This window comes from Neolamprologus multifasciatus, chromosome 2, assembly GCF_963576455.1.
Source record: "Neolamprologus multifasciatus chromosome 2, fNeoMul1.2, whole genome shotgun sequence".
Lineage (NCBI taxonomy): Eukaryota > Metazoa > Chordata > Actinopteri > Cichliformes > Cichlidae > Neolamprologus > Neolamprologus multifasciatus.
Genome location: NC_140440.1, coordinates 32,981,318 through 33,008,196, shown reverse-complemented (window position 1 = coordinate 33,008,196; position 26,879 = coordinate 32,981,318). Strand labels below are relative to the sequence as shown.

The window sequence follows — 26,879 nt, the reverse complement described above, 5'->3', positions numbered from 1 at the left end:
GGGTAAAATATTTTAACGTCCGGTATACGTCTTGTGACTTCCGCATAGCTTGACAGAGGTGGACGTCAGCGCCGTGCTGGTTGTTCCAGACCGTTCAGCTCAGTTGCTGTTTCTGCAAGCCAGGGACCTAGCATATAGCTCATCGTTGCTATCAGCCGTTACGTTTCTTTCGAAGAAGAAACCCCAAGTAGCAAACAAAATCTTCGAAGAACCGTGTCCGCAATAAAATGAGGATGCGGATACATTTTAGTTTTGCGCTTGTTTGTTTGTTAGCCTTATATATCCGTTCATTCTCGGCGTTCTATCTTCCGGGTTTAGCCCCAGTGAGTTTTTGTGATGAAGAATCCAAAGCTGGTGAAGACTGCCAGGTAAGGTTGATTCCCACGACTCAAATTGTTATGTAATGTAGTAAATGTGATGATGAATTGGTATTTAGCGTTTTCTATATCAGTCTCCTAATCTTACCTACTCATGCTAGTTGGACAGCCCTCTCCTAGGCCTCGGCTATTGCCTGGAACAGGAGCGCAGGCAAATATTCTGGCGTATTGTTAATTGTTTTTTATTGGCGCTGACTAGTAGTGCCAACTAAATAAAATTATTTCTGACTGGAATTACTGTTTTCACCAGTCTAGCATGAGATTTAGCACAATAGGGCTGGTTCAATTACTGAATGATAACCTGACGATGTCCAGTTGCGATGGACATCGTAGCCATTATACACCTGAATTACAGGAAGTACCTGAACGTTTGACCCTCTTAATCAGAGGGGGCTGGTGGCTCTGTTATGCATTTACAGGCATTTTACAAGCGCAATTTCGGGCAACTAGTGTGTTAAGGAAGGGTGAGTGTAAATGAATACATAAATGCACGGTTTGAACGCCTTCAACTTGTAGTTTTGTTAGAATAACAGTGCCAATATCCATAGGGATTACAGGGCTTCGGGTATTACTGAATGGAAAAACTTTATAGAAGATTGACGTCCTCTAGTAGAGTCCAGATTCTTTTGCAATCAATAATAAGTGGCTTTTAACCTGTTCTGACACCCAGTATTGGTCCAACACATTACATTAAGACAGTTTTTTTTTTCACAAATGCTTTGTCATGTATCACAAAATTGGTACATATTTATTAAAAACCATGCATGTATTAACTGCCTAACTATTCAGCACTCATAACAAGGACTTTGGTTGTTTTTTGCTCACAAATTGGCTTGTAAGGCAGCTTTGTTAAATTTAAATAAAGAAAAGGAATTAAAGAAGGGTGGCTATGGATTCCCCAGCTCCTCTACTCTGCATATCAGAGTATCCTTGGTCTAGAAACTGGACTCTGAGTTCTCCCCGATGCATCAGTTGGTGTGTGTGTGTGGCATAGGCATAGATTAAGTGCTTGTGGTGCATGTGTATGATTGGATGAATGAGACTTGTTATAGAAAGCGCTTTGAGTGCTCAAATTCAGTAGAAAGGTGCTATAGAATTACCAATCCACAAGTGTTTTTTTTCTTTTTTTTAACAGACAGATATTCAGCTCTTTGTCAATCGCCTAGACTCAGTGGAATCAGTTCTGCCTTATGAGTATGACGTGTAAGTAGCATTTAATGTTTTTTTTCTCTTAACTGCATTTGACTGGCCTTTTTTGTCTCATTGCGATCCTTTCTATGTGTGTGACAATCTGAAACTTCGTTAAAGGTTTGACTTTTGCAAAGATGCCAAAGAATTAAGGCCTTCTGAGAACCTTGGACAGGTACTGTTTGGTGAACGAATTGAGTCTTCACCATACAAGGTGGGTGTTATCAGGAACAGTGTGAATTAACTCTCGTTTGTTTACTATATCCTGTTGATGTAACATGACTCTGATCTTCTTTTTTTTCTCCCCAGTTTAAATTTAATGAAGGTTTTAAATGCAAGCTGGTGTGCTCCCCGAAAACCTACAAGCAAGGAAACAAGGATGATATAGCTAAACTGGACTTTCTTAAAATGGGAATGCAGCTGAACTATCAGCACCACTGGTTAGTAGTAGTACCACACTTTCTTTTTTGTGTATGCTTTGTGTTTTGCAGTACTTGTTTGTACAATGGATGAAAATGTTAATAAATTGTATGCATCAAGGTTGAAGTTAACCCCATTTTTTTCTTCTTTTTTCTTTCTTTCTTTTGTTTTACAGGATCATTGACAACATGCCAGTTACTTGGTGCTATGATGTGGAAGATGGTCAGAAGTACTGCAATCCAGGTTTCCCCATTGGCTGCCTTGTTGCAGGAGATGGCAGGGCTAAGGATGCATGTGTGATCAATGTGAGTTTCTGGCTTTAAATAATTGTGATGTGGATACAGAACATATCACTGGACAAAAAGAAGGAATGTAAATTATGGTTATTATCAGTAAAGGAATGTAAGCAAAGGTGTGACCGAGTGCTATAAAAGAACATTCATAATGTAACACACACAACACCCAGTCTTACCTTATCTTACCTTCTGTCAACCAGCCACTTCATTGATTTGAGCTTCATCATGGGCGGTAAGGTGCTCATTTTGACAGCAAGTGTTGATTTAGTTTTAGTCACAGACTTTTGACTAAAAATTTATTTTGTTTTTGTCATTCTTTTAGTTTGAGTCTAGTTTTAGTTGGTTAAATATCATAAGATTATAGTAGACTAAATCTAAAATTGATTCATTTGACTAAATTATAAAGTTTAAAAGTTTGTGTTTGTGTTACTGGTGAGTTGCACCACATGGTTTACAAGATGTCTTGTTCCTTGACATTGAATGCAACATGTGTCCATATGTCTACTCTTCTCCTAAGTGTTGCCATTTTGTTGCATTTTCATGAGAAACATTGAGCAGTTGAGTAGTTGTACTACTACTAATTTGTTTTTGTGACAATACATTTCAACATAGTTTTTGTCCTTGTGCATTAGTTTTTATTTAGTTATTGTGTTGTTTTAATCAGGAAACAAAAAAAAGCCGCTGATAAAAGCTATGATTAAAAAAAAAATAAGATTGCACAGTACATTGGGAGTCAGTGGTGTGTAAAGATGCTGTTCTGGTTGATTGAATATGTGAGTAAGAAAAGACTTGTTTCACTCAGCACTTATCAGAGAAGTTGTCTTGACCTTTATTCACCTTCCACAAAAGAAGACTAACCGGCTCTGTTTGATTAGCAGGACTTGTAACAGAAAGAAAGAATGACATCCTATGAGTATTAAGTCAGGTATTGTTATTTGGCACCAGTTTACTTGTCAAAGTATCCTTAGGCAAGATACTGAACCCTGAGTTGCTTGCGTCAATTGGAGTGTGTATGTGTGTAAATTAGTGCTGTCAGGGTTAATCTTGTTAAAATGACATTAATGCGGCAAATCTCCGTTAGCAAGTTACTGCGGATCACTCCAGGGTTCGTATGGGTGCTTGAAATCCTTGAATTCTAATGTTGTCTTTTCAAGGTTTGAAAAGTGCTTGAATTTCAGATGTGGTGCTTAAAAGCGCTTGAAAGTGTAACTGCATTTTATTCACCACAAACAACTATCTGATTGAATAGTTTTCTTATCAGATACAGAAATGAAATGAGTCGCAAAATTTAAAAGCAAAATTTCCCCGCCTGGGCTGCCTTGCGTCTCTGTCTGTTTCAACGTGTAACCCCGCCCCTCCCTCGGCCAGTCGGGCATGAGTGCGCTAACATACTAGAGATGGCACGATACCACTTTTTTATGTCCGATACCGATACCGATATCATAAATTTGGATATCTGCCGATACCGATATGAATCCGATATAGTGTGTTTTTTAATCAGTAAAACTGTTTTTTTAATATCTTGCTGCTTTTTGTATAAGTTCATACTCAAGTTAAAAAACAACAACAACACTAAAGCTATTCTGTTATACCTGTATGTAAAAAAAACAAACACACTGCACCCAAAATATTTCATAGATCAGCAACACTGATCAATCTAATAAAGTTAAACCTACCCCATCCTCCCTATTCTGGTATTTTAAAGAGTACTTAGCAGAAATATTAAGCAACCTAACTAATAGGGTTGGAAACTCCCAGCAAAAGCAAATAGGGAACCACCCTCTTCCTCATGATGCTTAATCAATGTAATCAACTTTAATTTGATGCAGGGTGAAAAAAATTCACAGAAATAAATTATTTTTCAAGAATAATTAAATAGATTCAACATCTTTCTTCAACAGAATTACAGACTGCACAGATGGTACCTTCCCAAAGGAAAAAGTACTACTACTAAAAAGTACTAGGGTATATTAGACTTAACAGTTACTATATACAGTAATGGACTTTTATACATTTTACATCAGATTAAAACTTTGGGTGTAAGATTCAGATAATTATAAAATAATTAAAAGCTAGATATTTTAAATGAGAATAAGAAAGAAAAGTATGTCTTTGTGCCCCCTTTTGCCTCTTCATGCCCTATCGGCCCCCCTGGCTAAACTTTCCTAGATCCGCCCCTGCACAGTTACCAGCCGTCAGCTGCATAGAAAAAGATCCAGGTCTAGAAAGTAATATTAAATAAATTCTAACAACAGCTTATCAAGCTTAATAGTGCTGCTGTTGTTCAGCCGCTGGTTTCCTCTTTCTGGTGAGAAGTGGGCCAAAAACAAAGAAGAGAGACTGACTCGTGACAGAAAAGCCGATCAGCTGATCATTAAGCAGTTTCATGATTGAAGTAGCAGCAGGAGAGAGAGAGAAGAGGCAGTTGCTCTATATATCGGTTGTTAAGCTTAACGCGGGAATGCTTTACAAACATTCAGAGATGAACTTACACACTTGCTTTACTTCTCTCTGAGATAACTTCCTCGGAGATGAAATGTTTGCTAGCAGGCTACAAATACACACAGCCGCTCTATCACGTGACCACACTGCTCCGGCTCGCCGTGTCGCCAAGTTTTGTGAGGTGCTTTTTTGATATTTAATGGATCGGATTACATTTTTTATTTCTCTCCGATATCCGATCCAGTAATTTAGGTCAGTATCGGACCGATACCGATACGTAATATCGGATCGGTCCATCTCTATAACATACCTGTAGGTTGCTGTTTTAATGTGTTTGATGGAAAACGACAAGAGCGGAGTTTGCGCTCCCCAGTCGCATGATAGGTGAGTCCTAGTAAATAATTTTCCAGTACGTGTACGTTACACATGCTATTCTTTTAAAATGATGATTATTATTTTGCTAGCTATCAAACTCGCTGGAGAAATGATTTAAATACACTGAGTGTGATGCAGTATGGCAGCGCTATTATGGAATATGCTGTGAACTTAGCTAACATTACTTAGCAGTGATATGAGTTAATTTACTCAAGTGAAAGCTTTAAACATTAGACCGATACATAACTAGCCAACTTAAGGCTTTCTGATTAACCCTCTGGGGTCGACAGAGTCTCCATTTCAACTTGGGTCGAACATGCGGACTGCAAACTATATACCAGGTTTTAAATTGTGTTGATAGGCCATGTAAAACCGATGTTTTTTATTTTTAATAAAACAGTGGCGTGTACTCTGGGAAGAAACGGTAAAAACTGTTTTCTAAGGAGACCGCTAGCAAACACGCTTTGTTTGTGAGTGAAAAAAGAAAAAACACTTTGTCCCTATTGGTGGAAAAATGTATCATGTCGACCAATCAAAAAATGATATGGCAACATGTGGCATCTGGTTGTTTGGGAAGAGGGGGAAGTTTTAGGAGTGAGCGAAAGAGAGAGAGAGTTTTGATACATGAGAAATTTGTGACGTTTACAGTGTTTGGAGTCTCAAGTTAGTGAGTTGTCTTGTGTAGTTAGTGTGTAGTCGTTGTTTTGTGTGTCAGTTCTACTAGTGAATGTCACAGTTGCTGCAAAAAAGCCACCAAAGGCAGATTGCAGTGTAAACGCAGAGTGACACACCTGCTGTCAGACCTGCAGGTTTATCCCTGTGCTGTTCTCATCTGTGTTATAGTGACACAAACTATTTTTGGAGTTGCATAAATAATTTGTGTGTCTTATTTGATGCAGAACAACTGATTGTTCTGGAAATAGTTTTAAATGGTTATATAAAAAACGTCTGAGCCTTGGCTGCATTTTTAGGTAAATAGTACCAAATAACTTTGTTGTTTGCGAAACTTGTGCGTATTTTTAAAAATGTACAATTTCTATTTGCATTTCAAGTTATGAAAATGATCCGTTAAACATGCTTGTGGTTTTTACAGTCAAAAATATCACATTCTACTCGTAGTTTAAAGTTTGTCTGAATTTATATAAATTGTGCTGATACAGTTTGTCAAAATGAGAAAATAACAGATTGGCAAGATAAACAGTTTTTAAAGGTGAAATGCAGAGGCCAAATCAAAAGTAGTCAAAAACGGCCAATTATACCCTGGACACCAGCTTTTTTGAGTATTTGAAATAATGGTAATATGAGGGATCCAAAAAAAAAAAATCCGTCCAAAGACATGCAGCTTGTGGGGATAGGTTAATTGGAAAAATCCAAATTACCACTAGGTGTGAATGTGAGTGTAAATGGTTGTTTGTCCCTGTGTGTTGGCCCTGCGACAGACTGACGACCTGTCCAGGGTGTACCCCGCCTCTCGCCCTATGACAGCTGGGATAGGCTCCAGCACCCCCCGCGACCCTGCAAAGGATAAGCGGAAGCGAATGGATGGATGGATGAGTGATCCATATGGTCACAAAGAATAGTCGCTTGTTTCTGTGCTACCAAAGTTCCCCGGCTTTCATTCAAAATGTGTTTATCGTCAGCACCGACACATTAAACTACTTAAACATTATAAATGTCTTCAAGCTCACACTGAGGCCTGTGGGACACTATCAGCCACTGAGACAGTACACACATTTATGTGTATTTGTATATGAATATTTCATACTTATTTCATACTGCCTGTTTATTTAAGGGAGATACAAAATACATTGGGATTGTACATAATAATATCACAGATGATAAATTCAATAGATTTTATGTAGATGCTTGTGCATTCTTAAAGTCTTATATGTTGAATTGAACTATGTGATGTGCTGGAAAAGCTTGAAAAGGGACCTTGAAAGTTTATAAAAAGTGCTTGAATTTGACCCTGAAAAAGGCGTAATTGTTAATTTAAAAAAAAAAAAATTACATTTATATTTAACATTAATAAAAAATAATTTATTTGATACATTTGCAGTTATGATCATAATCATATTTATAATCCTATTTATTTCAGTCTGAGTTCAACAAGAAGAACACATTTTACGTCTTCAATCATGTGGACATCAAGATCAAGTACCACAGCGGCAAACAAGAGGGATGGACAGGAGCTCGACTGGTTGCTGCAACTCTGGAGCCAAAGAGGTAAAGCTGCGTTTGTAGATGTGATAGCACCGAATTTTGAGCTAGTCTACATTGACGTTGCAGCTGAATGACAACAAAACCAACCACACTATGTCATGAATGACATTCAGTATTAATCTGACATGACGCTGTTTTGTACACAACAGTATCAAACATGCAGATGAGAACAACCTAAATTGTGATGGAGGCAACCCAATGGAGGTCCCTGCAGAGTTTAATGGTGATGTGTCAATTATTTACACCTACGCTGTGACATTTGAGGTAGGCCTCCTAACTTTAATACTGATTACATGTAACTAATATATACAGTTTTCTTTGCAACTATGAGTGGAAAAAAAAAGAAAACTAAAATTGTGATTTAATTTTCCCCCAACAGGAAGACAATACTATCAAATGGGCATCTAGGTGGGACTACATCCTGGTCTCCATGCCTCACACCAACATCCAGTGGTTTAGGTCTGAAGATGTGTTTTACATTGTTTACCCAAAAATCTTTCTCTTACACTCTCCTGCTCGTGATGCCTGTTTGCTAACGTGGAGTATATCTTGTTGTTTTTCCAGTATCATGAACTCCTTGGTCATTGTGCTGTTCCTGTCTGGAATGGTTGCCATGATCATGCTGAGAACTCTGCACAAGGACATTGCCAGATACAACCAGGTGGACCAGGTAAAGACACTAAAGTCTCTGTCTTATTGGTGCAGCATATATGTGAGCTGCAGTTGTTAGTATTAACCTCAAAGAGACCAGATGTTATTTTAATAGGTGATTTAACTATAATCAGTTCTTGTTTTAAAGTAAAAAGTAAACTATATTAAGTGAGAATGAAACTGTAGCAATATCAATGAAAACTTTGTCGTTCTAAGGCAACAGCCTGCTCTAAGGAGCAGCCTCGTTTCTATCTTGGTGTCTGTGCGCTCTTGTGTATATTCTACTCCACTATTTTATTGGCATTTATAAGGTTACTTAATGGTTGTGGTTCTAGTGCCTTAGTTCATAATGAAATATTTACATTTTATCTAAAACATTTAAGTGACGAGCATTAGACTCTGAAATCTTATGGCTAGTAGTAACACGGTGCCTACAAATCATCTTCATCAAAGTTATATGGCTAATAATTAATTCTGAAATGTAAGATACCACTCAGTCTAATAAGATAAATCCAGAATTATAAATATTTTGTTACATTTCACAGGGAGACTTGATAAAGGTTCCATCGACCAAGGAAAAATCTACTCTATATGTAAGCTTGTCGAGATCTGTTTTAAACAAAACATTTAGGGTGCTGGGTGTGTGTCATTGCAGAAACATTCGACCAAAATCTAAAATGTGGTGTGGGAACTGTACGTTAAAACTTCTATAAATTGCAGGTTTAAAGAAATAGGCAAATAATTTAGAATTTACTGCGTTTTTTTTCTTCTACACCTCATTTTAAAGCTTTTGGTAAAAACCTTCTTAATCTTTACCTCTTTCACTTTTTTTTTTTTTTTTTTTTTTTAGTATTTAGTAGTTGGTAAACCTTAAGCTTTCTATCATTTAAGTTCATTTAAAGAAGTATCAAATACCTGATTAATTGTATGTTTTTGCGTATTGACCTTCCCAGGAGGATGCACAGGAGGAATCTGGTTGGAAGCAGGTGCACGGGGATGTTTTCCGTCCCCCTAGGAAAGGGATGTTGCTGTCTGTTTTCCTTGGACAGGGAACGCAGATCTTCATCATGACTTTCATTACTCTCTGTAAGGACTATTTCACATTTCCCCCTAAATATCCTTAACAAAGACCCCATCAACATATGTTTACCTTTAAGCATCCATCAATAATAATCATAACAAAGACTCTGTCAAGCCAAAGTTGGATTGTAGAGTCTAAAGTAATGGGGCAGCTGATAGAAGTGAAGTTTTCTGATCCTTTTGCATTTCAATTACAATCGTGATGCTATGTATGGATGACCGCACTGATGAATGTTTGTTTACTGTAGTCCTCGCCTGTCTGGGTTTCCTGTCACCGGCCAACAGAGGGGCTCTCATGACTTGTGCAGTGGTACTCTGGGTTCTCCTGGGTACACCTGCTGGTTATGTGTCAGCACGTCTTTACAAAAGTAAGACTCCAGTGATGACTTTCAATCGTTAGAGTCCATATATACAGGATAACAAAACTTTGTGATTCTTACCATGAAATTCTCCTTTTTTTTCTTTTTTTTCTAGCTTTCGGAGGTGAAAAGTGGAAGACAAACGTATTGCTAACTGCACTCTTGTGCCCAGGGTATGTTTGCTCTTCTTATTTGTTTATCTGCTACTCATTAGTCTCAGTCGCACTTCAGCTCTGTCCTTGAGTGTTGCAGTTAATCTCCTTTTATTTACCTTGTGAACTGCTATTATTCCTCTCATGTGTATCTTTGTCCACTTCTCCTCCCTAGAATTGTATTTGCAGACTTCTTCTTGATGAATCTGATCCTATGGGGGGAGGGCTCCTCAGCTGCAATCCCCTTTGGTACTCTGGTTGCCATTTTGGCCCTGTGGTTTGGAATCTCTGTACCCCTCACCTTTGTTGGTGCCTACTTTGGATTCAAGAAACCAGTGAGTTAACCTGCTTAATTATTCTTATGCAATCAGTTAAAACTGATTGTTAACTAAATGTGTCGATTTGCTTCTGTGCAGGCAATCGAGCAACCGGTGCGAACAAACCAAATCCCCCGTCAAATACCTGAGCAGTCCTTCTTCACCAAACCCATCCCTGGTATAGTGATGGGTGGCATCCTCCCCTTTGGCTGCATCTTCATTCAGCTTTTCTTCATTCTCAACAGCATTTGGTACAAAAACAGGAATTCTCTCTCCGGATTTTGCTTTTGTGCCACAATTTTCCATATATCCATTAATATGTTGTGTTTGTTTCAGGTCTCATCAGATGTACTACATGTTTGGATTCCTGTTCCTGGTTTTCATCATTCTGCTCATCACCTGCTCTGAGGCAACAATTCTGCTGTGCTACTTCCACCTTTGTGCTGAGGTACCTGAATTTTGTGTGTCCTCCAGGTTCTGACTTTAGTTGACGTGTCATTATTACATTATTACTGAATTCTAACAAGTCATTCTTTGTCCTGTGTGTTAAGGACTACCACTGGTGGTGGCGATCCTTCCTGACCAGCGGCTTTACAGCAGTCTATCTGTTTATCTATGCTGTACACTACTTCTTCTCAAAGCTGCAAATAATTGGAATGGCCAGTACTATACTCTACTTTGGATACACGATGATTATGGTCCTGATCTTCTTCCTCTTCACAGGTGAGGTCTTTACTTACTCTTTTAGGAGCTACTGTTAGTATCTAGTTACCTTGGCCTATAGATGATTTTAAAATAAAGGACTGGCATAATGCTCCAAATACTACGGCCACTGAAGGGGAAAACAGTTGTTTACAATGTTTAACTGAGACTTGGAAAAACGAACACAATGTCTTTACTTGGTTCATTAGATTCCTCTATGTTAGCGGCTTATTTTGGGTGCCTAGTTAATTTAGGCACTTGCATCCTGTTAAATGCTTTAGCTTAACTTGCAGAAATACAGCAAAACTACAGGAAAAACTACTACTGGCTGTAAAAGGTTGATAGGATATTGTTGTCATCTTCCCGGGCGGACAGTGTGGACACATGAATTTGTGAAGAGAATAACTCAGCTGGGATTTTATAAGTCTATGGGCGCATCGACAATAAATCTTGGACGAATTTAAGTCTCAGTAACCTCAATACAAAGTCTTATCACACTGCAGCTTGTAGTCAGGACTTAATTACAGAAAGAGTTTAGATACTGCTGCAAATATGTTAATTGCACTGAACATCCTTTTTCTTAAAAAAAAAGAAGCTTATCTGATCTTTATTTCTGACGAATGAAAAAGCTCTGAGAGCTTATCTTTGGTGGAAAGAGGTGTGTCGTTTATACATGCGAAGTTCAATGTTTGTTCTCTGGGTCGGAGATTCCAATTTGCATCAGGTCACCCGTAAAAGGAGGATTCAACATCCTGTTCATATAATATTTATTACAAGCAGCTGTTCCCTCTACTGTGCAACCTTTGTTTACTTGTCATATATTGAGTGTCTTCTTCTTTCCTTATATTGTTACTGGCTGTAGAGAAGCACAGTGTCAAATCCTGTTAAATAACAGTTATTTGCAATGACCCAATCAGAATAATTTTATTTTTAGTCTCTCTGAAGTGTAATGAAAATCGGAGAGTTTGGGAGGAGTCCCTCTTGGTCAGATCTAGTTTTGCAGATTTATTTGGGTCAGTTTTTCTCTCTATGGTTTTCCAGTTTGAGAAGATGGAGCCCACTTTTCTCAGGGAGTTTCTTTTATTTTTGTTCTTTTGTTATGTAGATCAAAACCACATTCATATATTGTCATGGATTGTGATACATAGGATCATATTAAATACTAGATAACCAGGAAATACACCCAACAGACAAGGCAATAAATGCCTTGTCTGTTGGCTGCCTAAAGATATCCGGCTCGCCACGTGTCGAATGATGACATACTTTTCTGGTGTTATACTGTCAGTCGGTCAGATAAAAGTTAGACTGCAGCTTTGCTTGTCACTGCAACACTGTTTGACAATGTTTTAAGGCAGAGCTGTAAGTCCCAAGGGGATAAGATGTCAAGATTATCACCAAGAAGTAATCCAAGGATTCAAGGGGAAAAACAGTTTCCCTCCTTGCTTCCAGTTTTGATCCAAATAATGCTAATCCCTACTATATCCCCTTTTAAAACTTTTTATTTTCTTGTCTGGCTTTCACCTCATCCCAACTTTGATCTCTGCTTAATTCGGGATTGGACTGCGTGGCCCTCATTGAGTAGTCAGATAGGACTTTTATACCCAGTTGATGCAGGATTTTTACCAGTCTGCCTTATCAGCATTTCAGAGCTCATGCAAATCTGCTCTTTCGTTGACAAAATTAAGCACTGATGCTGGTTTTGCATTGGAAATTGCAGACCCAATACTGAAAATCTCTTATTTTCTACCTTTTAGTGCAGCGGTCCCCAACCCCCGGGCCACGGACCGGTACCGGTCCGTGAGTCGTTTGCTACCGGGCCGCGAGGGTTGAGGTTCAGGTGTGAAATGTATAGTTTTCAGGGTTTTTATCGGTTTTCAGCGTTATTTTGTTATCGTTTTTATCGTTTACTCGGTTTTCCTGGGTCTTTTCACGTGTGTTATGAATAAATTTTCTTTTTTTCGGTACCGGTACTAGTTTTATTTTGTTGTATTTATCCGCGACACCTTAAAGGCCGGTCCATGAAAATATTGTCGGGCATAAACCGGTCCGTGGTGCAAAAAAGGTTGGGGACCGCTGTTTTAGTGGATGAAATTTGGACAGTGACACCAACTGGCTGTCTTGTATGCATTTCTGCATTTTCTAAAATCTTCTAAAATATTGTTGTCTTTCACTGACTTTGTATTTTATTCATGATGAATGATGCAAGAATTGTAGTTATAGAGGCGGGTAACTATTTATTATTTCTTATATTTAAGTTACTATTACAATTGCACCATTGTCTACAGATGGTCTCTGTATAAGTTGTCTACCCATCTTTAAGAGTCACTTAAAAGGGCGGCTGAGGGACACACAAACATGTAATCATGTTTAATAATCATGCTTTATATTGGACGGGAAAATGAGTTAGTGTATTACAAAAAGGGAAACAACTGTTAGTGCAATGGGTGAACGCAATATCACGACGGTCAGGGCATGTGCAATACTGGGGTTTGTGCAATATAATTGATGTGTTTTCGTTATTGTTATTGTGTCCACTCTCCTTGTCATTGTTTGTTCTAGTATAATGTGATCTGTTTTTGTCCTTGTCACCTGTAAATAGTGTCTCTGTATGTTTTTACTAACTTGTGTTTAACACCAACCTGCCAGAGGGTCTGCAGATGGAAATTAGCCCAAGGCTATAATCTGGCATATTTACATTTGTTAAAATGTTCATTAATATGTATTGCCCCTCTTTCAAAAAAATAAAATAAATAACACGTTGTTCATTCTAACCTGTCTTTTATTCTCAGGTACAATTGGCTTCTTCGCCTGCTTCTGGTTTGTAAATAAGATCTACAGCGTGGTCAAAGTGGACTGACCGAAGAACTCTGTGAAAGGACTAACTCCTAGATGCGACAGCACTGGCCTCCCCGATGCTGGTTTTGTGACAAAGGCCTGAGGTCTGATTCGACCTGAACTGAAAAACCATCACTTATCATAGAAAGCCCCCCTGATGAGCAGAGCCCGTCCTCTTTTTGTGCTTTAAACCTCTGTTGCTATTTTCTTTTTAAAAATATATATAATTTCGCATTTACTGTTGACTTGTAATAATTTGAATGGCGCCTTGAAAATCAGCCTGGGTTCCAATGATCTAGCTGTCATAGTGAGCAATGTGTGTGTGGGAATGTTTTTACTTTAATTTTCTAAGGAAGGTAAAATGTTATGTATTTATCTGTTCTATTCCCTTACGGCTAAAATTCTTTTTTTTTTCTTTACCTGTACTTTAATGATTAAAAAAATGTGTGTACATATACTGTATAGAGAGTGAGGGAGAGAATGCAACTTAAAGATTGTCACCATTATGGAACCTTCTTTGGGAGTTATATTTTTCTTTTCTTTCTTTTCTCTGGTTTGTTTTAAAAGTAAAAATATCAGCCTGTATTGTAGTTTAGAAATTATATAAAACACTCACAGTGCTATGATACATGTCCATCTTCTTGGAGTTTGAGTTTGTATAAATCAGAGGGTACTCTTGGTTACGACGCACATCTGTATCATAGAGCTACGTGCTGCAGTGTGTTGCATATTAGGCACCCGGTTTGTTTCTCAACAGTAGACATGGTCACCTAGTTAATCATAAAGTAGTCCATGAATTTACTGGTCAGGTGCATTATGCACTTTCGAGATGTACCTCTTTAGGTTTTAATAGGTGGTTTGCTGAACTGTTAACTACATAAAAACACTGCTGCTTTTTGCTTCGAGCAGTGTGGCACCATCACCCAAGGTGATAACATTTTACAAATAAACGCAGTGAATTCCAAACCAAGGTCGCGCTTTTGTCTTTTAGCCTTTAGAACACATAAAACAATTCCTACCACAAACAGTGTTCCTTACTATTTGTGTATTGATATAAGTCTAGTAATATTTATTGTTCAGCTGATTAGTTTTTCTTGGCTGGAGCAAAATTAAAAGGCAAAATAATGTGCTTGGAGGGGAAACGCGGTAAAAGAGATAATGATGCAGTGCGATGTGCTACTCTTAGCCCTGCCCTAGCTCCTCAGTCACGGATAGTGATTGAATATTTAAAAAAAAAATCATAAATTTCTTATTTTAAAACAATGATGTGCAAAACATATAACCTCAAATTGTGAAACATGTACTTAAGTAAGGGTTTAAAAATTGAACACTTAAGTCCAACAAGGTTTGTAGATTTAGTCTTAAATTCTGTTATTAACAAATATCAAAAGTCAGCAGATTATAAAGAGACCCAGGAAGGAATCCAAATAGCTCAATATGCGTTTTAAGATCCTTCTCAAACCTAAAGCCAGCCTGATACTCAAGCATTTTTTTGGTATGTTGTAGGTAAAGTCATGCTTTTGTACGCATTAGATATAATGTACTTTTATTAAACAACAGACAATGTTTGATGTTAAATAATGAAAACGAAAATATTACAAAAGCACAATAGAAATCACAAAAATATGCACTTTTCAAAGGCTATTAAACATTTTATCTTATATTTTAGTATACTTAAACACAATGTCCTTTACAGAGCCTCTAACAAACTCGTTACCCAAGTTTGATTGTCAACTTTTAATACTGCAGTTTGAATTTCCTCAGTAACCTGTTAAATAGTTCAAGGTGAAGTACATTACAGATCTCAGAAACTACAACAGTCTAGTGATAAGAATACACCAGGAGCACATTGTGCCAAATCTTTTTTTTTCCTTTTATTTTCTGAGAAGGTACCTAGAAACTTGGCACTAGACACTTAAATAAATGCACATAACATGGTGATGGACCATAGCAAACTTCTAACTTAATGATTTACCTTTCTCTGAGAGGAGTCGCGGCAAGCATCCGTGGCTTTAGGCACACCGTTTCTTTTCCTTTAGAAATACTTTATCATGAGGTATCATCACAAGTCTACAAGTGCTCAATGGAATAGAAGAAATCTGTTAAAGATCTTGCAACATGCATGTTTTTATCACACAAAAAAATACTCGCCCCTTTCCCCACGCCAACATTTGAAAGGCATCAAACACCGAGTCCAAATATTAAGTGGTATGAAATAAAAGGAAAATTTCCACATCAGTTACGCTGTAGATAAAAGAAACAAAGGACTAAGACAAACGTGAAAGTGTAGCCATCCCATGAGAGAAAGGGAATCAGCAACACTAGTAAGCTCTCACTGACAGGCACAATAAATCACTTTTCTAATTGTTTTTTCAAAAGGCGCTTTGCGACTAAGAGCAGTTACCGTGATAGGGACTTTAACACATATTCTCCCACCCGAGGTTCAAGGTGGGATCTATTCCTTTTTTTTTCCTACAAGCAATACCCTGAGTTGGAAAATTACAAGCAAAATTTGCTTGCAGACAAGGTCCGCCATCCTGCACCAGCAGGACGCAAAAAGTTTAAAGGAGACAATTGTGTGGATACAGCAGATTTACATGCCATCAGAGACATCTGATAATTCGAGTGGTCCGAACATAAGAGCAACTTCCTATTTTACACGTGCAGATTGAGAAGAATTTGAATTTAGACTGATTTAAATGCCCATTTTAAATAACAGTAGTGAGTTCACTCTCGCATGCATTGTTATGTTTGCAAGAATGATGGATTGCACAAACTTTAACAGCTGCACACAGTCTTTATGTGGCACATGTGGTAACGCTTAAAAATGCATGTACATATGAAACACAATAACTCTTTCCTACAATTTGTTCTTTTACACGTTAACACAACAACTACTGTGCCTAGGTTTTTCCCAGTAGCGATAACTTAACAGAGATTTTAACAAAGTGGTAAAATATCATATGTTGGTGATGAACGAATTCCAGCGACCTGCTGAGAACTATGAACATGCTGCATGACAGCGTCCTAAAGTAAGAGCAACTATGGTCTGTCTGATGCATGGCAGTTTATGTGCTTTGCTTGCTGTTGACTGTAAGTTCCTTCTCAGAGCTGATACTGGTAGAGGTGGTCTCCTTACGACTGTCTCTCGACTTCCTCTCGAAAGTGGGAGAGGACGATGTTGTGCACTCTTCCCATGTCCGCAGGGGGACGATTCGAGCAGCCAAGCTGGGCAGGTGAGGGTGAGCGGTGGAGCGTCCCTCAGTCGTAGTGAAGCAGCTTTCCACAGCAGAGCTCTGGTTGGGACGGCCCTGCTTGCAGAACAACCCACAGAGTAAAGCCAGAAATTCTTTTCTTACACTACGGTGCATGTAGCCATAAATATAAGGATGTAGGCAGCACTGTAAAAAGAAGAGTACAAGGGCAAGGGAGGATAACCATGAGGGTATAGCTGCTCTGCTGAACATAGATATAGTATTCAGAATGGTGTAAGGGCCCATGCTGAAGATGTATGAAGCCATGATCACAAAAACCACACGGGCTGCCTTGCAGTGGTAGTGAAAACGCCTGTGTCTAACTCGAACTGGGTATCTTCTGGCTGAGTAAGGTCCCTCAGGTGAACTGGGCTGCTGGGGCTGGCATCGCTGCTGTGGGCTGCTAGGTGCCTGGAAGTCCTGCGGGCAGGGCTGAGAGTAGGACTGTGTCTGTATGGGGTGTACAAGAGCGTTCTGCCTCCGGGCCGCCCTGAAAACCATCCAGTAACATCCGAGCATGATGAGCACAGGAAGCCAGAAAGAAAAGGTAGACACCACAGCAGAGTAGGACAGACTAGAAGACCACACCACTGAGCAGATATTGTGATGTTGGTCAAAGTCTATGGTCCCCCAGCCATAGAGAGGAGGTGTGCTCTGCAGGAAACTGAGCACCCAGGTGCAGATGATCAGGTTGGTGCCCAAGTGAGGGGTCATGCGAGTGGGATAAGAAAGAGGGTGAATAATTGCCAGGTAGCGATCCACAGACACAACTATAATGGTGTTAACCCCTGCAAAAGCAAACAAGTGCATGAGCACCACCAGGGCCTGGCACAGCCGAGCATCCAGAGGCCACACACTTGGCATGGTCGCTGCAATAGCAAAGGGCATGACTAATATAGTCTGAAGTAGGTCTGCCAGGAGGAGGTTGAGGACAAAGCGGTTGGCCACGTGAAGGAGCTGAGGCTTCCTTTGGAACACCAGCAGAACAATCACATTCCCAAACAAAGACACGCAGACAATCAGAGATATGAGCACCATCTTCACCACACTGTTAACAATGGAGGACCAGAACGGGTCCTGATTGGAGCTGGTGAAACCAAGCTGCCCAGGAACATCAGTGACATTTGTGCCCACATCGGGCTGCTGAGAACTTGACATTGTTCATGTGACGCCCAGCAGAGTGTTAACATAAAGTCAGGTTAGTCCCATCCTAAACAGGAGAGAAAAGCAGCTGTGGGGTGCTTTGATTTTTAGGGAGTGAGAACAATAAGCTGCTGTAGCAGGTAGTCTTAGTCAGTGGTTTTCAGGTGCACACTGTCCTGAAATACATTTCATCTAACGTGACATATCATCCATAACATGTGAAAATAGTCCAGGAGACTCATCCACGAGTAGCTGGAAATGGTCAGCACTGATTTGCTTTTCATCATGATCAGTGATTAATCCCTCAACATTTCACCCATCGAACAGGCCATATTCCTCTCGCAGCGCACATCTGCAGAATGAAAAACAGAAGGGAAAAAAAAGGCGATAAATGCCACCGTTCAAACCCTTTGCATCGACGGCGAATTGTCCGGGTGGTGGCAGATATCGCGTTCTGCTAATCTGGAATTGATGTCTAATAACGTGAAATGATCAGTGATGCGATATTTTTTGCTCGAGGATGCTCACTCCCCTGCGATCGGTCTTCATCGCTTTGCTCCCATTTCAGCCTGAGCTCCAGTCAATGGCAGCGAGCTTTCACGGCTCAGCTAACATACGCTGCGTGTCTTCACCCAGCGGGGGTCTCTCATCCAGACGAGCGTATCTTTCCGTTGCTGCTCTTTTCGGATTTCATGGCAGATCAAACATTTATTATGTTATCAGCTTTGAGTCTTCCTCAACAGTCTTAGGCTACTTACGGTCGAGTCCTGTCTCCGAGGTGTCAGAAAATACAAGGACACCTGCACAGAAATCTCCCCCCCCCCCACCGCTGGAGCCTGTCACCGACCCCCTCCCATCCGTTTTCCCCTCTTTTGTTATGAGGGTGCAAATGCGTTTCAGCATTCCCGTGCAACAGTTTTTAATACACGGTAGAATCGCAAATATTAAAAAAACAAAACAAGTCTTCAGGATGTAAATGCACCCCCCCCCCCCCGAACTGAAAAAAATCAAATAAAAATAAAAAACAAGAATAACTCGTGTATTTGTTGTTGTTCTGTTGCAAAAAAATGAAAAATATGAATTGTGTAGTTACACGTTATCAAGGTCTCAGTCAGTCCTTCAGATCTCCTAGGTAACAAGTGATTCAATCAGATGGCTGCTTGTGTGAGCTTCACATGATAGGATAGCCTGTAGGATAGGAGATAACAGAATAGGACCTCCACTGCGGGCATTCCTCCAGATTTGTCCATATTTTAACACTCTAGCTATGGCCTGTGGTGAAATACACACTGGGCAGGCTACACACTGTAATTCAGATTCATATTTTCTACCGTCTTTTGGTAATTACAGTGCTGAGTATGGTAAGCACTCGCTTACTTGTTATGCTTTTTGATTATATTACATTCTGCCCCATGACAGCTGTAATAGTCTCCAGCTTCCTGCAACCCTGAATTGGACAAGTGGAAGAAAATGGATGTCTGGCTGGATGCATTGAAGTAAACTGAAGCATTGGCTGGCCCAGTCTGCATGGATAAGCAGACGTGAGACACGTTAGTTTGAATTCAGAGCTCCTTTATTTCCTTTCTCTCATTTTAAATGCAGATCACTTGGAGGTTATTGTGGTCCTTTCATTCATATAATTCCATCTTCATCTTCAGATAGCTTGACTTATATGCAGATGTCTCCCTGTACCACCTCAGATCAGCTCTCCCACTCATCTTACTTTATGGTTCATACAGTGTGAACTTTAAGACAGTTAAAAACAAAACAAAAACACATGTTTCCTGGTTTATCTCATCTGCTGAAGCAGTTCAAAAAAAGAAGAAAAAAAGTCTAGAAATTAGTAAAATAGTCTGGTCTTCTAATGCCAAATTTCTATTCCAGATCTATTTTCTATTAATATTTATATAATAAAAAATTAAACAATAAACATTTTAAAGAATACTTGGTATAATGTATTTGAAAGATAAAATATTAATAGAATATGTTTATAACTCATTCGTGTTTTGCTAATCAATCTCTGACCAGATGAAGCCGAACATGACTAAACATTTAAGTAAAACTCAGCTCCACTGAAAAGACATGGGCTACTTAGCCTTAATGGAACTTCTGATGGTTCTTTTAACACAACAAAGCTTTCACATACGGTGTTAATAATTATGTGGGATAACCCAGTTCTGATCAAATTATCCACAACCTATGAGATGAAGTCTCTTTATATGACTGTTTGAATAATATGCACGTTTGTTAAAGCCGCCATTTTTTATCTTTGGAAACACAAAAATCGCTTCTACATTTCAGCCTTTGTAAAGGGGTAAAAAAGAGACTTCATTAAGATGCACAGAAAACAAAAGCACTACTCCATTGTGCAATCCAATTAGTCTGTAGCTTACATGGCCCACTAATCAACACTCGTAATTAGCCATTTTATTTCAAGTCTTTGCTCTATCCTAGCTATCAAAAAGCCCTTTGATGTGACTCTCGAGCACCCTGTGTTTTAGATTTAGATTGCAAATGAAATGCTGGTGACCGCAAAGGGGTGGGGAGATGTTTCGGTGTTCTTGTGTTGAATGGACTATGGTTCAAAGGGAGACCCACAGGCCCTCTGCCTCGTGGGATTATTAGATGTGCAATACAGCCTGAATGCTCACACTGGCCTCAAGTAGTGATGTCTGCGTCTCTGTCATTCTGCTTCCCTCTCATTCACTGTCACTCACGAACACCTACGGTAAAACCCAACAAAACTGGAAAGAAAAAAGAAAGAAAGCAAGACAGAGAATAGGCAATATGACGCAGCCTTAAAACCGCACTAAAACTTTGTTGGCATGAATATGTACATTTAATATTACAAATTTATAAGCAGAATTGTATAAAGGGTTGCAGAATCAAGTAATACATCACCTAATACACTAATACATGCATCAATTAACTGATAAATCAAGACACTAATTGCAGGCCTAACACAGTGGGTTATTAAAAACAATCCAATATAACATTCTTCTCAAAATGCACCTTGCACATTTTTTAATTAGCCTAATTTTATGCTTGCCCAGTAGGAGGCAGAAAAGAACAATACAAGCTGAAGACAGCCCTTAAAAAGGTGTTTTGTATTAAATGTGCAGTTTTTTTTATTGCATTGGTAAAAGTGTGCTACAAGCTAGCTAAAGCTTTTTTATCTTATTCAGCTACCTGCCCTGAATTGTTATCAGTACAGCTATCCAAGGAACCACTTGTTATCAGCAAGTATCACAATACAGTGTAAGCAAGCATTGTCCAGTTTCCCAAAATTTGCTGCTGGAGAATCATGTTTTCCTCTGTAGCCTGGCAGATACTCTTTCTTTCATTCTCCTTTTCTTAACTGTTCACTCACTGCATGCCTGGAAGCTGCTCAGCTTCAAATGACAGACAAACAGTGAAACAGTCAGGTATTTTTTTAGAGTTAAAATTCCAAAAACTGTCCAGAAACACAGGAAGTGCAGAATAATGCTTTATATATGAAAGTGTGGGTAATTGTTCTGGCAGTCTGAATGTTTTCATTTTATTGTTTTGGTAGCATACCACCTACAAAACAGGGAATATTTGCACAGCCTTAGCATATTTTCTTATGAAGCTTTTATAGCTTTTTATAGCTCATGTGCTTACAGACTATATGCAAATATGTAAAGGCTATATATACAAGAATACACTGAATTCGCTTTTCCCTGTAGATTATTTATTGAACGTTGTGATGCAATGAAAATGTGTCTGTTGTTGTATATTTAACCCAGCAGGGAATAAATGCTCTCTTCAGAGCTCAGTATGACAGTGCTACATTTTCATTTTTAATATCACAGTTTAGATTTTCTTTGATTAATTCTTACGTCATTTTCAACATATTTAATTTTAGTTTATAAAAAAACCCCTAACTAGTAGCATGATTGTAGAATACTCAGATTAATTATAAGTACCTCAAAGTGGTAATGCAGGACCAAGTAAAAGGACGCTCCATGTCCACAAAAAGGAACGATATTTAAAAGAAATACAAGGTTTTACATATTTCTTTTCTGCTGGCAGCCATTTGCTTTTACTTCTGGTTAGAAAAGTTTAAAAGTCGAACTCATATCTTATTCTAGTAAAACTGAAAGCTTTGCTTGCCTTTCCCCTCAGGCCCCACACACGTGTGTCAAGCAGACAAGATGAGCTTATGGTGAAGCAGAGGTAAGTCGAAGCAGTGTTGGCGAGAGTCTTGCGCTCTGGAATTTTCTTGTCTGCATTTATTATTAATCCGTGCACGTAAAAAATGTATACAGTGTAAACTCAGTTTTGATATTTGATATTAAAGAGGTTACGAAGAAAACTGGCGTCAGAGCGCCTTTCTTGCTTTTTCGGATCCAAATAATTTCATTTTGGCGTCTTAATCATAGTAATCTTGACTTAATTCGATCTAGTTTGTGAGAGCAACAGCTAACAATTCATACTTGTAACTTATAAAGTCACAATTGATCAGTAAATTCTCACCTCAGAGGAAACCCTGAGGAAAATTATGGCTAAACATCATTACACCTAATAACTGTACTAAATAAGGATCCACAAAAAAGATGTTATCTCATTAGAAAGGCTCAGAAATAATTATAGCCTCTTATTAACAGCCTAAAGGATGAATACAGGTGTGGCTGAATGTAGGAGCTTAATTAAAAGACTCTTTAGGGGTGGAAGCTGTATTTGACTTGTTTAATTGTCTGAAACTAACTTATATAAACGTATATAATGTAAAGTGTCTTGTGAGCATGCGTGGAGAATGTGGTTATGGTGTTTGTCCAGCACATAAACGAAACCACATGATGACAAATGCATATAGGATAAAAAGGACGGTTGCCGTGGGGAAACTGAAAAGAAAAATGTCTGTAAACAAATAGATGACAAACATATTGAGATCGACCATCACAGCGCTGCTCTCTAAAGGGACCTTTTCATTTTATTGCACAATATCAGTCGTCTCTGAAGCCCAAACAGTTTAGAAGTAATTACTAGTGTTTTCCCCAGAAGGTGATTACTTTGCCACACTTGGCAGCCATTGTCACCAGCCACGCACCACACTCATCAACCCTACAAAGGGGAGAAGTGCTCGATTGATGATGAGCCCTCTGTGGCTAGGCGAGAATTTAAAAGTACTTGTATGAGGCTCTTTCAAGAGATTAACTTGCAATAAGGGCTACCTGCCACGGACACATTCCCTGTATTCATGGTGCTGGCACAAAGACTTTTTAAGAGGGGCACAGCTGCATGAAAGCAATTGGTGAATGGGGATAATAGTCACAAAAGACAACAAACCTCAAGTGTAAAGAAATAAAGTGTTTTTTAAGATTGGAGGCTTCTATTCAATGCGCCACCATTCCTTCTTTTGACCACTGAGGATCCGGCCACTCCATTACCCAAAGCCTCAATCTAATTATTTTAGGACAAGACATGTTATGGTGGAAAGTGGCAAAGAGAGAGCACTCCGGACCAAAGTGCACTTTAATTCAATCACTCTATTTGACAGATTCCTCCTTCAAATGGACGTCACACACCAGTTGACTGGCACAATTGGGAGGCTCCTGGCAATGTCCTGGGCCCTTTTTGGCTCTGGCCAATAACGTAGAAATCGAACGCACTTGTGGACTAGTGAATGTAAAAGTAGATAGGTGTATATATAGTATTTTACAAAAAGCAAACAAAACAACAACAAGAGAAAACCCAAACCAAACAACTGTTCAGTGGTATGTAATTATTTATTTCTGTAAATTGTAGAAATCTTCAAAGGCAGATTAGACCGCAGCCACGGGGGCCCAGATCTGATTCCATTCATTAAGTGAGAGAGTGGAAGAGAGGGAGACTGCATGTGTCCTTGCTTACTTAAATGTGAAAATTGCTCATGCCATTATTTCAGATAAGAAAGTGGGAACTGAATAGATTTGCTTTAATATAACAGACATGGGATACCACATACAGAGAGACGGAGGGGGGGCCGGACTTCTTTGCTTTTGCTCACACAGTGGAAAAGGCCCTGACAGGTGTGCTTTTGTATGCGCATGTCTATGTGAGGGTGAGGCAGATTGTGTGCGTGCGCGTTTGTGTGTGCGCACACGCACGTGTGTCTGCACGTGCTTTGCCGATGTGAATAAACAGACATGAGGTGTGTGTGTGTGTCTGTGTTAAGCCTTTCCACGTTGCGCTGCCACTCCCTGTTGAAGAGAGGGGCCTTCTCACTTCATCTTGGTCTGGTCTTACAGCAGGCCAGAATTCAGTGCTGACCTCCAAGGCTCAGAATAACTGCTCCTGCAGTGGAGAAAAAGAAGTAAAGTGTGAACATGTGTGCTGGGAAAACCCGATGTAGCTGATGGAGAAAATAATATTATTAAAGGAAGCGCATTGGCTAATTAGAGCTGTTACTTTGGCGATCGTTTGTCCGGATTTGTTCCAAACTGCAAGGAAAGTCATCAAACCTGGCTTGGTCCTCGGCTGTTTGGTAAGAAAAATTTTCCTTTTTACTTTCATGTTTGGGATCACTTTGGATTTTATGTCATTGTTTTTTTTTGACTGAGCAAACTGTAATAGAATTATAAGATAGATGTTTTTAAAATGTTGCGATGCCAGGTGTGGCGATTTAAAGCTTGCCCGCCACTCTGCCAGCTCTTGCCTCCTTAAAACTTAGGTGCGAAAAATGGTCAGCTCCTCAACTTTGAGGTCAGCGACATGGCCAGTGAGGTGAATGACACTTAAAGGTCAGAGGTCATCTCAGCTAATTTAGCGATCAAGGATCAGCGATCAGAGAGCATTCCCAAAGTCAAATCTGGATAACGCTTTTGTCGTAGGTAATTGTTGGGAATGTTGGGCAAAAGCAAAATGTTTATTTTTTGTAACATCTTTTGATAATAAATTAAATTAAAGAAAAAAAGTTTCTGCCTAAATCTAGTTCTTACTGCTGTTGGAAATTGGCAAAGTTTTATATTTGACCACTAGATGTCAGGATTTGACTAGTTACAGTGCACTTACCCCCCCAACTCCCCTTCACCGGCACCTGAGGGGGAAACTTGTGAGTAGCCTACACATGGTGTGACAGCTTCCCCAGGAAGCTCGGGTGACATTTGCCTCACTTAATGACACAAGCTAATTAATCATTAGCTGTCCCAGAGGTATTGCTGCTAGAGAGGCTTTGTCGTGCCTCTCCCCAGTAGGGGGTCCCAGCCTCAACATGTTATGTATGCATAACTGCCTCATCCCACGCTACAACATCTTAATTCTCACCCGTTTAGCTAGTTTGACTGAACTACACTCGTTCTTTTTCAGCCCTTCATCTCAGCTATAGTATAATCTGCTGAGAGCTAGAACACCTTCATTTCCCCGAGTCGGTTTAATGTAAGATCGGGTTATGGGGCCTCTTTCCCTATATAGGTTAGGGCTTGGCTCGTGTTCTAATTGTCAGCAGTAGTGAAGAGGAGAGATTTTATTGATGGTTGATTGAGCAGACAAGGGGATGGGGGGGATGGGGGGGTCTAGATTTGCTGCATCAGTGGTTTTAACCACATCTCTTGATCAAGACCCAATGAACACTTTCACGTGTTCACAAATGAATCCAAGATTAGTGCAAGTACCATTGCTCTTGTTTAAATGAGTGTCCTTCGTTGTCCTTGTTTTTTCTAAGCAGGTGATGATAAAATATTTGCTTTATTCTATGTTGCTGTCTGTAGTTAAAAATTAAATAGGGAAGCTCACTCTATACCTCAGTGCAAACTTAAACGTATATATACCAAGCTCACAGAGCCATGTGGGTCATGAGTAATTATATCTCACGGGGTGAAACCTTGTCTATATAGTCTGTGAGCCCGACAGGAATTTGAGAAAGGCTTTTGTGAAATATGGAGAAAATAAAATCCGCTCCCTGTACCTGTTAGTGCCCCCTGCATCATTACCACCCCCCCCTACTGGGTCTCGGGCTGGTTTTGAGTAGTCCAAGCCTGTTCCGTCACGTAATGGGGGCTGCAGGTGATGCACTCAGGCTCCCCCTTCACCCACCAGAGAGGTAGTGCATATGTGCACAAGGCCATTGGGGGCACGCGCTGATGAGGGCCTGGGCTGCAGGAGGGCTTTGAAAAATGCTAGAGGTTTTGGGATGAGACTCAAGGTACCCTTGGGATACCGTGATCTTTGACATCTCCTTGCTGACCCTTGTGCTTTGTTCTATGACCTGAGAATGGTGCCTACATGTGAAGAGTTACAGGTTAGCTTCTAGCTAATCCAAAAGTTTCACGTAGTTTAGTGATGAGTCACAAAAAGATTGCTGCAGATTTTAGCATTTGCGTGCAGCATTTGCCTTTGTTTGCCTGCAACTGCTTTATTTACTATACAGATTGTTGACACCTTTTAAAACTTAAAGACGATGCCCTGTATTTAATTTATGCTGGCTTTGAAAAATGTTAGTCCAGCACTTTAACATTTTTCTTTAAATACTAATGTCAGTTTATTGATATGCAAAGGAGTATCGCATAGGGTTTTAATGCCCTTGCTCTTCTAGGAGGCATTTAATATCACTTGGTTATTCATAAGATACCTTATTTCCACACTAATCATGGGCAGGATTTCTTTCTGTCGTGAACAGCCTTTGTAATTGGGCTGGTATAGAACCTGCACTGGCCCTTTTTACGGTGCTAAAGATATAAAGTGAACTTGAGCTCTGATCCATAATGTGACGAAAGAAGGCTAACTCATTTTACTAGTTAGGTTAGGTACATTTACATGCTATCATTGTCGTCACACCATGTCACCTTGATGAGACACAACTTGATTTAATTGTAGCTGTTAAATTTAAAATTTGTTTGTGCATGACATCTAAGCCTTGACCTTGTGGATACACACACCATAGTTTCTACATTCCTAGCAGGAGGCCTTTAGACTTCCCACATGAAGAGATAACAAAAAGTTACTGTTCTCTGGCTACAGAAGTATTTGTGAAACCTTTAAGATGCAAAGATGGATCTGCTTCATGTTTGCCTTCGTCTCTGTCTTGGAAAACACCGGGGCGTGTCCCTCCTGTGGGAATGACATCT

The 26,879-nt window shown here is 39.5% G+C and overlaps 2 protein-coding genes across 3 annotated transcripts; one reads left to right on the top strand and one right to left on the bottom strand.

Annotated features, from left to right (window-relative positions):
• Nucleotides 1-41: 41 nt before the first annotated feature.
• Nucleotides 42-14,383, top strand: tm9sf5 (transmembrane 9 superfamily protein member 5). 2 transcript variants are annotated; one of them, XM_085182713.1, is made up of 18 exons: nucleotides 42-368; nucleotides 1,513-1,580; nucleotides 1,686-1,779; nucleotides 1,875-2,005; nucleotides 2,161-2,290; nucleotides 7,197-7,324; nucleotides 7,471-7,585; nucleotides 7,701-7,780; nucleotides 7,886-7,991; nucleotides 8,518-8,565; nucleotides 8,926-9,058; nucleotides 9,301-9,420; nucleotides 9,527-9,584; nucleotides 9,739-9,898; nucleotides 9,980-10,131; nucleotides 10,217-10,328; nucleotides 10,432-10,603; nucleotides 13,372-14,383. In XM_085182713.1, exons 1-18 carry the CDS (start codon nucleotides 228-230, stop codon nucleotides 13,437-13,439), a joined length of 2,016 nt encoding a protein of 671 aa, XP_085038839.1. In that variant the 5' UTR covers nucleotides 42-227; the 3' UTR covers nucleotides 13,440-14,383. The 2 variants fall into 2 exon arrangements, with proteins under 2 accessions (XP_085038839.1, XP_085038846.1); XM_085182720.1 differs by lacking the exon at nucleotides 8,518-8,565.
• Nucleotides 13,795-19,659, bottom strand: gpr101 (G protein-coupled receptor 101). The gene has a single exon (XM_085182733.1). The coding sequence runs from the start codon at nucleotides 17,827-17,829 to the stop codon at nucleotides 16,486-16,488; it is 1,344 nt and encodes a 447-aa protein (XP_085038859.1). The 5' UTR covers nucleotides 17,830-19,659; the 3' UTR covers nucleotides 13,795-16,485.
• Nucleotides 19,660-26,879: the final 7,220 nt, after the last annotated feature.